Genomic DNA, 14,384 nt, shown 5'->3' on the forward strand with positions numbered 1-14,384 from the left:
GGCAAACTGACTTTATTCTCAGACAACATAATCATGGATGTAAAAAATTATAAGGACTCTACAAAACAGTTATCAAAAAAAGGTGAATTTAACAGTATTAAAGTATACAAGGTAAACATGTGAAATTCAATGGTGTTTCTACAAAAAACTGCAGATAAAAATACTACAATTCCATTCACAGTAGCTTAAAAAACATTAATACTTAGGCAAGATTTTTCAACAAAAACACTTTTTTAAGACTCCTGCACTGAATACAAAATGATGCAGAGACAAACTAAAGGAGACCTAAGTAAATGGAGAAAGACACCATGTTCACGGATCAGAAGACTCAATATTATGATTTATTAAGATGCCAAGGCTACTCAATGGGGATAGAAAGGCTTTCAACAAATGATGCTGGGACAACTGGATAATTACATCAGAAAATAATGAATCTTACCTCTACTTCACAGAATACAGAAAAATTAATCTGAGATGGATCAAAGAACTAAAACTAAAGCTAAAACAACTAAAAGTAAAGCTAAAACTATGATGAAACATAGGAGAACATCTTTGAGAACTTAGGGCAAGCAGTGTTTGTTTAGAGGACCAAAAAAAGCATGAACCCAGGAAGACCAATTGCTAATATGGACTTCATTAAAATTAAAACTCCTCATTAGAAGACATCATTAAGAAAATGAAAAGGCAAGCCACAGAATGCAGGAAAATATTCACAATAAATATATCTGACAAGAGTTCTATTTGTAATATGTAAAGAATTTCTACACGTCTGTAAGAGATAAGGCAAAAAGTAAGAAAAAATGGGCAAAAGACTTGAGTAGTGACTTCATAGTGAATGACAAAGAAACACATGCAAAGATGCTTAATATTACTAGTCATCTGGGAAATGCAGATTAAAAGCAGAATGAGATACCGTTTTAAATCCACTAGAAAAACTGAAGTTAAAAAGACAACTGGTGAGGATGTAGGGCAACTGGACTTCTGTACACTGCAGGTGGGAAGGTAAAATGATACATCCAAGTTGACAACTTCATACTAAGTTCTATAAATGCATCTTTCCTATGAACTAGAAATTCTACTCTTAGTTATTTACCCAAAGGAAATGAAAACCTATGACTACAAAAAGCGTTGTAAAAGAATGATCACAGTACTATATTCAGAACAGCCCCAAACTGAAAACAACCTGGATGTCCATAACCAGGAAAATGGGTAAACAAACAGTTACCTATTCACATAGGAGAGTATCAGTCACCAATTAAAAAAAAAGATTATGATACATACAACAATATGGTTGAATCTCTGAAACATTGTTTTATGGGGAAGAAATAGGACACCAAAGAGTGCATTCTGTATTATTTCACTTACGTAAAATTCAAGAACAGCCAAATTAATCCACAGTGACTGAAGTTAGCACAGATGCCACTTATGGGGAGTGGGACTCACAGAAACAAACTTCTGAGATGATGGAAATCTCTGGATCTTGATTAGGGGTGGTTATATGGAATATATATAATATTATAAAATTCAAATCATAAGCTGCTTACAAGAAACCCACCTTAAGTAAAAAGATACAGAAAGGTTAAAAAACAAAAAAGAGACAAAGATGCGCCATGCAAATATTGACCACAGGAAATAGTGCTGTTATATTAACAGTCACAATTAGACCTCAAGGCAAAGTGCATTGCCAGAGCTAAAGAGAACAGCTCAGATGGTAGAAGGTTTGTATTGTAGTAAGATATAGGATTCTAGATTTGTTAAGTACTTAATGCAGCTGCAAAACCGATAAAGTATGCCATCTTTTCAAACACATATGAAACACTTACCAAAATCAACATATGCCAGGCAAATTGCAAATTATATCAGTAATAAAGGATTTAAATATGTTCGCTAATTTCAATGCACTTATGCAGTAATCACTAAAAATATTAACTAGAAAATTTCCCTATATTTGGGATTCAACAAACACATCTAAATGATGTTTGGATCAAAGATGAAATCATAATAGAAACTTGAAAATATTCCGAAATGAATGACTGAGATGATATTTTATAAAAACTAGTCTGATCTGGTAAAAGCGATGACTACAGTTTTAAAACAAGGAATGCAACTGAAAATAAGGAGTGAAAATCAATTATATAACTATCTATCTCAAGAATTTAGAAAAAATTAGCATGTTGAACAGGACAGAAACTATAAAGAATAGGAGCATGGATTAATGAAATAAAGAAGAAAGACTGTAGAGCTCATCAAAGGCAAAACCAGTATCAGAAATGTAAAAGGGATATGTGTAAAATGTAAACAGAATAAAATATTAACATCTTTTTGCCAATAAATTGAGAGAAGTATATGAAAATAGTCAAAATCCTTTAAACAAACCACAATCTATCAAAATCAAAGCAAGAAATAGAAAACCTGAAAATGAATAACCTTACAACTATGAACGAAATTGACTTCTTAAACCCTATTACACAAGGACAACTCAAAGCCCACCTGCATTTTGCTAATCATTTAAAAGTCACAGCAGCATTTTTTTTTTTTACAAACTCTTTCATAAAAGAGCTTCTCAACTATTAATAGTTTCATCAGGGAAGCAAAACTTTCATACCAAACCTGACATGTACATTACAGAAAGGGATACTTCATGACAATCTTACTCATAAACATACATGGAAGTTCTAAAAGACAGTAAATTAAAGCCAGTGATATGTAAAAAGAATAATATATCACAATATAAGTGGATTTATTCCATGAAAATTCAACAATTTACCACATTAATAGCATAAAAAATTACACAATCAAGCCAATAAATGAATAAAAATCTCCATCCACACTTCACACTTAAAAAAAAAAAACAAAAAACTCCAGCATATGATTAAAAAAAGACACTCTGTAATATGCTAAGGTGTGTGTATAAAAACCCTACAGCAAACATATTTAGTGGCATAATAGTGAAAGCTTACCTGCTAAGATTAGAATATCCAGTATGATCATTTCTATTCAAAACTGAACTAGAGATCCTACTCAACTCATTAAAAGATACAAAAAGTTTAAGGATTAGAAATAAAGACTTCAAAGCAATACCACTTAGCACAAAAACAGCAGAAAACTACATTGAAACATCAAACCAGTTGGATAAAATCTGACAAAAGATGTACCAGGCCACTAAACAGAAAAGCAGAAAAAATGCTCAGGAAAAATTAAAAAAGCCTAACAAATGGAAGAATACATTTCATATATTAGAGATGCAATATCATATAGATGTCATTTCTCTCCAAACCAATCTATAAATTCAATGAAATGTCAATCAAAAACACAATGGGAATTAGTGTGTTGGTATGAAAAAAGAGAACACTACTGTTCACATGGAAATGTAACAGGCCAAGAATAGCCAAGAAATTATTGAAGAACAACACAGAAGTACTCACTCCACTGGACAGAGAGACTTATTACACAGATAGAGGAATTAAGAAACCGTGACACTGGGACAAGGACCAAAAAAAAGGACTAATAGTTTCTTTCAAAGATCACTGACTAAGGCAAAAAAACACCCCAAAACAAAACAACAACTGTACTGTGGATTTTATAAGATGCAGAAGCAAAATATATGACAATAAAAACACTATGGATCAGCGAGGAGAAATGAAAGCATACTCCTGTAAGGTTCCTATACTGTATGTGAAACTGTCTATTATTTGAAGGAAGAATGATAAAGAAGTATATTGCAAATCAAAGCACAACCGCTAAAACAACAGAAGAGGTAGGGCTAAGAAGCCAGTAGCAGAGAGAAAATGGAACCATTAATAAGGGGCAAGTAGAAAAATACAGCAAGATGGCAGATTTAAGCCAAGCCATATTGATAGCTGTAAAAAATAAAAATGGTCTAAATCAGTACTGTACAACAGAGCCTTCCACAAGGAGAACCTGGATGGTAGCTAGTGTGACCAAGGAACTCAAGTTAAAATTTTTACTTAAGTTCAGATAGTCACATGCAGCTACCTACAACTGTATTAGACGGCTGGTGCAACTACTCCAATTAAAACGTGAGACCCATAATGCTGTCTATCTGCAAAAGCTCACTTTAGATACAAAGATAGAAATAGGCTGAATGTAAATGGATGGGAAAAGATATGCAAACACTAATCAACACGGAGCTGAAGAGTGTGTATTCATATAAGACCGAGAAGAATTCAGACTCAGGACTGTTGCCAGGGAAGAGCAGGGACATTTCATGATAGCAAAAGGGTCACGCTATCAAGAATAAAAACAATAAAATGTTTGTGGCAAGACCAATACAGAATTGTAAAGCAAAATAAAGTAAAAATAAAAATTAAAAAAATAAATAAAATGTATTAATAGATATGCTCAATAGTAAAAGCTTCAAAACATATCAACCAAAACTGATTAAACTAAAACCAGAACTAGACAAATCTTCAATTCGGGTTGGATTTTAAACACTCCTTTCCCTGCAAATGAGGGGGAAAAGAATGAGTTAAGTATACAGAGGAAAGGAACAGTGCTATTAGTCAAGCTGATTGTTTAACATTTACAGAACACATTTACAGCAACAGAACATATTCTTTTCTGCTAAACATGGAACATTCATGAAGATCACATGCTAGGCCATAAAATAAGCATTAAATGTAAAAAGGTGTGAAATAAATTAATGAGTTACGTCCTCTGATCCAGTGGATTTAAACCACAAATCACAGTAGTTGAAAATTTATGGAAAATCCCCAAATAATTGGAAGTTAGAAAACATACTTCCAAACAACTAAAAAGTCACAAGGGAAAGAAATACTTTGAACTAAATGAAAATGAAAATACAATCATCAAAATCTATGATATTTCACCCAAACCAGTACTTACAGACAAATTTATAGTTCTAATTGCATACATGTAAAAAGCCTTAAAAGTCAATATTCTAAGCTTCCACTTGAAAAAACTAAAAAAGAAGAAATTAAATCAAAATAAGAAAAGGAAGGGAAAAAAATGAAGATAAAAGTAAAGATCAATGAAAAAGAAAAGTGGGGAAAAACTGTGAAATATTAACATAATAAAAAACTGGTTCTTTGAGAAAACCATTAAAATAGCTAGACAGATTCTAATGACATTAAAATGATAGTAGAGGAATATTATGAACAATTTATGCCAATAAATTAAAAGACCAAAACAATGGACAAATTCTTTGCAAGACACAAACTATTAATACCAAAACTTACTCAGGAAGAAATGAATAGGCCCATAACTATTAAAGGAACTGAAAGTGAAGTCGCTCAGTCGTGTCTGACTCTTAGCGATCCCATGGACTGCAGCTCACCAGGCTCCTCAGTCCATGGGATTTTCCAGGCAAGAACACTGGAGTGGGTTGCCATTTCCTTCTCCAATGCATGAAAGTGAAAAGTGAAAGTGAAGTTGCTCAGTCGTGTCCGACTCTCAGCAATCCCATGGACTGCAGCCTACCAGGCTCCTCCGTCCATGGGATTTTCCAGGCAAGAGTACTGGAGTGGGTTGCCATTTCCTTCCCCAATTTGTCAGAATTCATCAAAATGTTCACTAAAAATGGGTGCATTTTATTGTATGTAAACTATACTTGAGTAAGTCAATTAAAAACACAGATCAGGGCTTACCTGGTGGCTCAGCAGCTAAGACTCTGCCAGCCAATGCAGGAGATAAGAGTTCAATCCCTGGTCAGGGAAGATCCCACATGCCGCAGAGCAACTAAGCCCATGCACCACAACTACTGAGCCTGTGCTCTACAGCCAGGGAACCGCAACTAATGAGCCCATGCACTGCAACTACTGAAGCCCACACACCCCGGAGCCTGTGCTCCACAACAAGGGAAGCCACTGCAACGAGAGCCTGGGCATCGCAACTGGAGAGCAGTCCTTGCCTGCCGGAACTAGAGAAAAGCCCAGGCGGCAACCAAGATCCAGCATAGTCAGAAATAAAAACAAATAAATAAAATTACAAAAAAAACTAAAACACAGATCAATGGGATACAATAAAAAAAAATCCATAAAAAGTGCACTAGAAATACAGATGATCAATTTACGACAATCACAGCTCTCGGTACACAACAGTGAATTATGGATAATCTTTAAAAGAAAAGGGGAGATGTAAATCTCTGCTAGAATTAAAAGGAAAAAAAAAAAGACAATCCCTCACAACCTAATTTTACATCTCATACAGAAATTAATCCTAGGTAAAAATTAAATCTAAATCTGAGAAGCAAAACAAAATTTCTATAGGATAACAGGAGTGTATTTTCATGACTTTGGTAAATCAAAGTTTATTAAAAGGACATAAAAAGCACTAACATAATATCTTTCACTGAAAGACTGATCAAATGGATATATTAAAAGTAACAACCCTTCATTAAAAGATGCAGAGGGTGAAAAGGATAGTCACAGAGTGCGAGAAAGTATCTGCAACAGTCAGATGCAACAAATGACCAAAGAATCTACAATATCCAGAATACATCACACCCATAAGTCAATGAGAATATGACTAACAACTCAGAAAAATGAACAAGATTCTCAAACAGGCAACGTATCCAGGTGACCAATGAAGACATGAAAAAGTGTTCAGTAGCTGTAGTCTTATGTGAAACAGGAATTAAAACCAGAATAAGGCAGTACCACCAATCCTCCAACACAGCTAAATTGAGACTGATGACAGCTAATGTTGTAGGGGACATGAAGCAACCGGAACTCCCAAACACTGCTGGCAGGAACATAAACTGACACAATACTTCAGAAGACATCTACTAGAGTTAAGATACACATTCCTTCTGAGCCCGGAATTCCCCCGCCAATTCCCAAACCCTGACTAGAAACAACCACAATTCTGACAGTAGAATGAACTGGTGCATTTAGTGTATTTATCCAATGGGATACTTACTGTACAGAGATGAAAAAGAATAAAAGTATCATTACATGAAACGACACAGATGAACCTTACAAAGTATGAATAAAATAAGCAGATACAAAACAATATCTACTAATTCCATTTAAATACAGTTTAAAAAAACTATAGTGTTAGAAGTTTATCAAAAAATATCAGTTGCTGTTGCTGCTGCTAAGTTGCTTCAGTCGTGTCCGACTCTGTGCGACCCCGGAGACGGCAGCCCACCAGGCTCCCCCGTCCCTGGGATTCTCCAGGCAAGAACACTGGAGTGCGTTGCCATTTCCTTCTCCAATGCATGAAAGTGAAAAGTGAAAGTGAAGTTGCTCAGTCGTGTTCGACTGTTAGTGACCCCATGGACTGCAGCCTACCATGCTTCTCTGTCCATGGGATTTTCCAGGCAAGAGTACTGGAGTGTTAGAAGTTTATCAAAAAATATCAGTTGCTAAGAAATAACAAATGCTTACCATATGAAAGTACCATTCTAAGCAATTTTTACCTATTTTAACTTGATTTTCACAACTCTATAATTAGAGGCAACTAATTATCCCCAATGTGCAAATTTAGTCACAAAGAGGTTAAGTACTTTGCTCAAGGCCACAGAGCAACTATGTGTTAGACCTGGGATGTGAAGGCAGCTAGACCGGCTCGAGACCTTGCAGTCTAAACGCTACACTGCCGCTCAGTGCTAGAGCTGTAATGGAAACACGGAAGGAGGAGGGCAAATAAAGCAGGAGAGGTAAGAGAAGCAGGATTACTAAGTTTCCATCTCCCAAGAAAACAAGCACTAGAAAATGCCTAAAACTGGGGGGTGGGGAAAGGGAGAAGAGAAGGGATCAAGAATTAGCAGTATATGCTTGTTAACATGCACATACTGTATACTGTCCCTCTCTCAGGGAGGAGAAGCGACAGTAGGAGGGGATCTAGAAAGGATGCCCACGGTTCTGGCTTGAGTACCTCAGGACATGTTGGTCCTTTTCTCTACCACAAGGTCCATGGAAAGAGGTGCAGAGGGCCAGGCCTATGATGGGGAGCTCCTGAGCTTAGTCACGCATATGCAGAGCCCCTACATGTTTGGGAAAGGCACAGAGGAGTCAGGCAGGATGCGTGAGGAAGACCTACAGGTGTGAACTCAGCAGAGGAGGAGGGGCAGGCAGAAGACTGAAGAGCACGCAAGCACACAGGGAGAGAAAGAACACCCGTGGCCTGGGCCTGCAGCCTGTCCAGCCTCTGGGCCGCCCATCCAACATGCCCTGTCCCCCATGCTACTCACCGCCCTCAACACCACCAACAGCTACCTTCCACTCTTCAGAAACTTTTATCTCTAAACTATCTTCTGAAATATAATCTACTCATTTATCAATATTGAGATGTCAGGGCTTCTAAGTGCCTCATACTTTCACCGCAAGGCACCTTGGGAACTGGCAGAGCCCTGGGCCAGGGTCAGGCCCTGGCTACATGCTCTCGCCGGGCCTCCACATTCCTCCTTCAGAGCACAGAAAATGGCCAAAGAACTCACTTCCTGTGCTTTGCTTACACAGTATGTCTCTCTCCTTCTTGGCAGGTACCTGAGGGCAGGAGGGACTGGTCAACTTTTCCTGAAAAGCTCTAAATAATAAATACTCTGGGCTTTGTGGACCATGGGGTCTCAGTCACAGCTATTCAACTCTGCCCTGGAGCCGGAAAGCAGTGGAGACCACATATAAATGAACAGGTATGCTGTGTAAGGCTTTATCTTTGAATCGAGAAGTGGGCCAAAAGGCCAGGGTCTGCTGAGCCCTGCTCTAAATCGCCAGCACCCAGGCTAGCATCTGGCATACAGCCGGCACTGGATGAGCAATAATGAAAGGAAACAGCCCTTGGCTTTGTCAGTGAGACAGAAGCAGGTCCTGAGGGAAGGTGATTTCAGCAGAGCAGGGGGGTGGGATGGTTGGCAGAGGGCTGAAGAAGCAGTAAGCTCTTGTTCCAGAGCCCCCAATTTGCCCAGCAGGCCTGGGGAATGGCCCTGTCTCAGGGGAGCAGGTCTGTAGGCAGGGCTGGGGAAGGAGTCAGGGGTTGCTCCTGAGCTCAGGCGTGCATGGGGTTGATCATGAAGGAGGAAGACACATGCCAAGGACAGAGAAACAGGGAAGGGTGGAGGAGATGACGGGAAAGCCTCACATCACTCTTGCCTGTGAGACATTCACCCAGACTAAACAGGGAAGACAGCTGGGCTTGGGGACTGGGTGCGGTCAAACGGGGAGGACTGGCCGCCCAGAACAGGGCCACGGACCTCCGTGTGAGCACCAGAGAGACCCTCAGCACCCCCTCTTCTCTGGTGAGGCAGCACCTCTAACCAAGCTGGCGGTGGGGTCTGGGGCGCTGATTAGCATGAGGTGTGTCACTCCCTGAGGCAGCAGCAGGGCCTGTCACTTCCTGTCCCTTCACTTTCCCACGCAGGTAGTGACAGGCAGGCCTAGAGGAGGATGAGTTCACACATTACACGTGCAGACACGCCCAGTCCTTTCCTGAAGAACATTCAAAGTCACTTGAATTTCAGAGAGTCAGTCAGTGGTTGTTTCATCTTGACGCCTTCAAATGTGAACGTGCACGCTGTGAATTATTTCCCAATTAGGCAGAACAGAATTTTTCTTTAAGTGGAAACAACCAATTGGGTGAGGCTTTGCATAGCAGCTACCTAGTTTTATAAGCTTAACAAGAGTATTAAAAGACACAAAACACAACTTCTCACAGAGGAAGTATTAACAGTATGATATTTAAACACCCTGAAAAGTTTAGAGTCAAAAACCTATAGCCAGTCAGTTTCACTTTTCCTATGAACCAGATACCTCCAAAAGGCTTACATTTTGATATTACTCTGTTAATTCATCACTGCTACTGGAATGTGCAGCCATACTGCTGAAATGTGTGAGAAGGGTTCAGACTCCAAACTATTTTTCAGGAAGAGCTAAAGCCATCTAAAGTATTTTTTAGTTGACATGCCAGGGGAAAAAAAGCATTAAGACCTCTTTTCTTCTGCCTTACTTTAAGGTGCAATTTGCTGTTCCTATTCACAGATCGAAGGCTCTAAGTATATTCTAGTAAGTAAAACTTTAATTCCATACTTTCACTTTCAAGTTTTCACTCCTCACAAGTTAAAAGACGATTCTCCTAAAACACATCAATCCTTGCTCTACTGTTTCAAGTTCTTCTAGAGATGATGGTAATCAGTGTCTCCAAATTCACTAGCTTTTAGAATGGGGATGCCTACCCTTGTAACACATCTTTGTTTGAAAGGACTTTTCAGTACACCTTTAGATGCATATTCAGTAAACATAATCTCTTACCCTATTGTTGGGTTGATGTTCGGATCAAAACTGTCTTCCACGAACCGCCACACAATACTTGATTTACCCACACCTGTATCCTGAAATACAATGAGTGAGGTGAAGAAGAAAAAGTTACTTGCTGGCACTTACCAAAACCTGCCTTGTGCCCTAAGTTCAGGATTTTGGAAGCATCATCCTGGATAGGTGAATTTTAAAGAAACGTAAAGGAGGTTTTCATAAAAATTCAGTGGAGTAATGATAAAGATTTCAAAACGTATTGTAGGAGAGGATATCTGAGCTTACAAAAGATGTGAGGATCTTCTGAAAGACCCCAAGTTTCTGCGTAGTGTGCAAAGTGACAAACTCAATTGCTCTCTAACAAGTCTATGTTAAGAATGAACTCCTGAACTACTTCTGAGTAATTCCTGATACATCCCAGCCCCACCCAATCTGGGAAGGGGTAAGACTAGTTATTGAAATCTTTCTCAGTCTTTAAAGCAGCAACTCTGGTAAGAGAGCATCAACTTCAGAAAGTATGCTCTGAAATCGCAAAGTTGCCTTGACAAGTTAGGAAGCTGAAGCTTCAAACCAGTTTGGGGGGCTTTCTGATTTGAATGTCCCCACTCCCGCCCCAGAAAGGTAAATCTGCGTGAACTATCAGGGATATTCCACAAGTTCAAAAACGCCAAGCAGACAGGAAAGCAGACTAATGCTGCTTGTAAAACATAAAGACCTGTTCCTAGTCTTACTCTGCAAGCCTTGGCCAACTCCTAACCAGTACCTGGGGAAACTATTTAAGACTGCTCTTAACCCAGAAGCAATGGAAGGGCAGGGAGGACTCTTCACCCTTTGGGGGGCAGGAAGAGTCCCTGGGCACCAGGGAGGGACAAGGGTGAACCCTACCGACAGCAAATCCTTCAGGAGGGTGCGGCCAGGTGGGCGGGACGGCCCAGGGGACCGAAGCGAGGGTCTGGGCAGGTAGGCGGTGTCCCGCACCCAGTCTGGGGGAAGGGGCGGAGGGGACATGGGCACGCCCGGGTCTGCGGCCCGCCCGGCCTCCCGCGGCCCTCCCGGTCGGCCCGCCGCCACTCACCCCCAGCAGACACACTTTGAGCTCCCTCAGCGCCATGGCCTGGGAGCCAGGGGCGCGGGCCCGCCGCCGCCCTAAGTTGAGAAGGGAGAGGCCCGGCCCAGCACGAGCATCCCCCGGCGCCGCCGCCACACGGCCTAGCCCCGGCCGCGGGGCGCGCAGAGGCGGCGGCCGCCCGTTCGCTGGCCCTCGGCCCGGGCCGTCCGTCTCCAGCCGCGCGGGGCCCGTCTTAGCAGCCCGGACGGTGCCGCGGGTTCCCGGGCGCCACCGCAGCCGCCATCTTGGGACGCCGGCCGGGTCACCTGACCTCCCCGCCCACTTCGGCAGCCACCTTCGCCGAGAGGGCGGGGCCGGCCGGCGCAGCGAGGCTCGCGGGGAGGCCCGGGCTCGGGGGCGGGGCTGGCAGTGAGGGGGCGGGACACTAGGCCATATGCCCCGCCCTTATCCCCTCAGGCCCCGCCCATCGGGAGCCGGCCCCGCCTCCAGGTCATCCCAAGATGGCGGGTGAATGGGGTCTAGCTCCTGGGGCACCCCCCTCCCCTTCAGCCGGAACCACCCCACGAGGCCCGAGGACCCCGCCCCCCGCCCGTCCCTGAGCCCACCTGCCGCAGCCCCCTCGTAACTCCTTGTGTGTCTCTTGGTTTTCAGAGATGCCCCTGTACTTTGTGGACTTGCAGGATGACTTAGACGATTGTAAGTAACAGTTGGGGCATCCCGCCCCTCCCTGGGAACTTCTCGCAGAATTAGGGGTGCTCAGAAGCCGGGTGTGGGATCTACAGGCTGGGCTCTTCCTGTTGGAACCAGACTAGGGGGACCCCCAATTGCCTTGATCACTTGTGGCGGTCCCTCCTCACTGGGCGGGGCGGCCGAGGACCGGGAGCCCTCCCCGCGGTGGGGAGGATTTTTGTTGTTGGAAAACTTCTGACTTCCTGTTACTTTGTTTCTCTTCCTCCTCCTCCTCCTGCTGTGGCCCGGGAGAGCTAGTCCTTCGTTCATCCTGGCGATTCCGGGTGGGAGGAGGCGTGGTCCCCTCCGCGGTCGGGGGGCTTCCAGCCAGGGTCTCCAGTTGTCCCCCAGGACTTTTCAGAATGCCAGGGAGTTTGGGAGGTCCGGCTCTCCATGTGGCCGGCCACAGACTCGCACAGACTTCTCCAGTGTCTTGGCCACAAGCCCAGCCCTGTTTCATCCTGAGGAGCCCACTGGTACCCGCCTTTCTCGGATGGGTCTCCCTCCTACACCTTCCTGCCCTCTCCTTTAGACTCACTTTAAGGACTGATGGGTGGAGAAGATGTACCTGTTAAGGCAAGTTCGCACTGGTGGTGAATGAAGCATTTCTTTTCTACTCAGCAAGCTTTTCTTGAGGACCTCCTGTTTGTGGGCCAGGCCATGTGCCGATCCCAGAAGCTACAAAGATGAACCTGAGACTGTGACGGCTCTCACAGGCCAGGGAGAGAGCCAACTTGTAAACAGATAATTACCAAACCCTGGGTGCTTGCTGATGAAGGAAGCCTGTACAGACCATCACAGTAACCAACATCAATGGGGCTTACTGTGCTCTTTCCTTCTGCATCTACAAGTTTCCTACTAACAAGAACTGGGGTTTACGGAAAATACCATAGGTCAGGCACATTTCTTTCAGAAATATGTGTATTTTATTCTTTCAGAAACGTGTAATTTATACACATCATTTCTTTCAGAAGGAGGCAACTTTATTAAAGTAAAATGACCCTTGAAGGGGCCAGTGGTTGTGGGTTCTGGAGTCAGATGGCCAGAGGGTGAAGTCCTGAGCCACTCTTTACGGGCTGTGTGTTCCTGGCCAAGTTACTGTACCTCTCTGAGCTTCACTGGCTTCATCTGTAGAATGGGCGTAATAATGGTCCACCTCAGAGGGCTTTAGTAGAGGTTAACTAATAAAAGGTTTAGGAACTTCTTTGGTGGTCCAGTGGCTAAGACTCTGTGCTTCTAATGCAGGAGGCCCAGGTTCAATCCCTGGTGGGGGAACTAGATCTCACATGCCACAACTGAGAGTTTGCATGCCGTAACTCAAGATCCTACATACTGCAATTACAGGGTCCTGCATGCCTTGATGAATATCAGAGATCCTGTGTGCTGCAGCTAAGATCTGGCACAGCCAAATAAATACATAAAAAATAAAAGGTTTAACATGAAGTCTTGTTCATAAGAAACAGTAAATATTACCTGCCATTATTATTGATGTGATCGTTATTCATAATTATTGACTACTGTGGAGCCAGGTACAATGTGGGCTGTGAGTTTACAAAATGTTTCAGCCAATGGGTGTCTTTGAATGAAAGGAATGTAGCATTGCTCTTGATAAGCAACAGAAGGTGCTATTAAGGCACCTCTCATTCACAGATTTAACATTTGGCCTGGCTGGGAAAGCTGGTTTTAGGCTATTTCAGTTATCTAACAAACTACCTGAACACTTAGTGGTTTAAATCAACAGCATAACAATTCTGTGCATTGACTGGGTGATATAGAAGCCTCATGTGTTCTCTGGAACTCTGGGGAGATAGGAGGGTTCAAAATGGCTTTCCTCACCTGGCTGTTGGCAAGGATATCTGCTGGAACTGTAGATCGGGGCCTCAGTTCCACAGTTGCTTCTTCCACTTGGCTAGCTTGGGCTTTCAAAGGGTGGTTCAGTTCAGTTCAGTTCAGTTCAGTTTAGTTGCTCAGTCGTGTCGGACTCTTTGTGACCTCATGAATTGCAGCACGCGAGGCCTCCCTGTCCATCACCAACTCCCGGGGTTCACTCAAACTCACGTCCATCGAGTCAGTGATGCCATCCAGCCATCTCATCCTCTGTCGTCCCCTTTTCCTCCTGCCCCCAATCCCTCCCAGCATCAGAGTTTTTTCCAAGGAGTCAACTCTTTGCATGAGGTGGCTAAAGTACTGGAGTTTCAGCTTTAGCATCATTCCTTCCAAAGAAATCCCAGGGCTGATCTCCTTTAGAATGGACTGGTTGGATCTCCTTGCAGTCCAAGGGACTCAAGAGTCTTCTCCAACACCACAGTTCAAAAGCATCAATTCTTCGGTGCTCAGCTTTCTTCATAGTCCAACTC

General features: G+C 42.7%; 1 protein-coding gene across 1 annotated transcript in view; it reads right to left on the minus strand.

The window, feature by feature from the left end:
- Nucleotides 1-11,605, minus strand: part of RAB22A (RAB22A, member RAS oncogene family) — a 51,761-nt gene extending 40,156 nt beyond the window's left edge. Inside the window, exons 1-2 of the mRNA XM_004014439.5 lie at nt 11,305-11,605; nt 10,230-10,309 (exon numbers count right to left, since the gene is read on the minus strand). Of these exons, the coding sequence (XP_004014488.1) occupies nt 10,230-10,309; nt 11,305-11,340 (116 nt within the window). The 5' untranslated portion in view covers nt 11,341-11,605. The remainder of the gene's footprint in view (nt 1-10,229; nt 10,310-11,304) is intronic.
- Nucleotides 11,606-14,384: the final 2,779 nt, after the last annotated feature.

Source organism: Ovis aries, chromosome 13 (assembly GCF_016772045.2).
Source record: "Ovis aries strain OAR_USU_Benz2616 breed Rambouillet chromosome 13, ARS-UI_Ramb_v3.0, whole genome shotgun sequence".
Taxonomy (NCBI): Eukaryota; Metazoa; Chordata; class Mammalia; order Artiodactyla; family Bovidae; genus Ovis; species Ovis aries.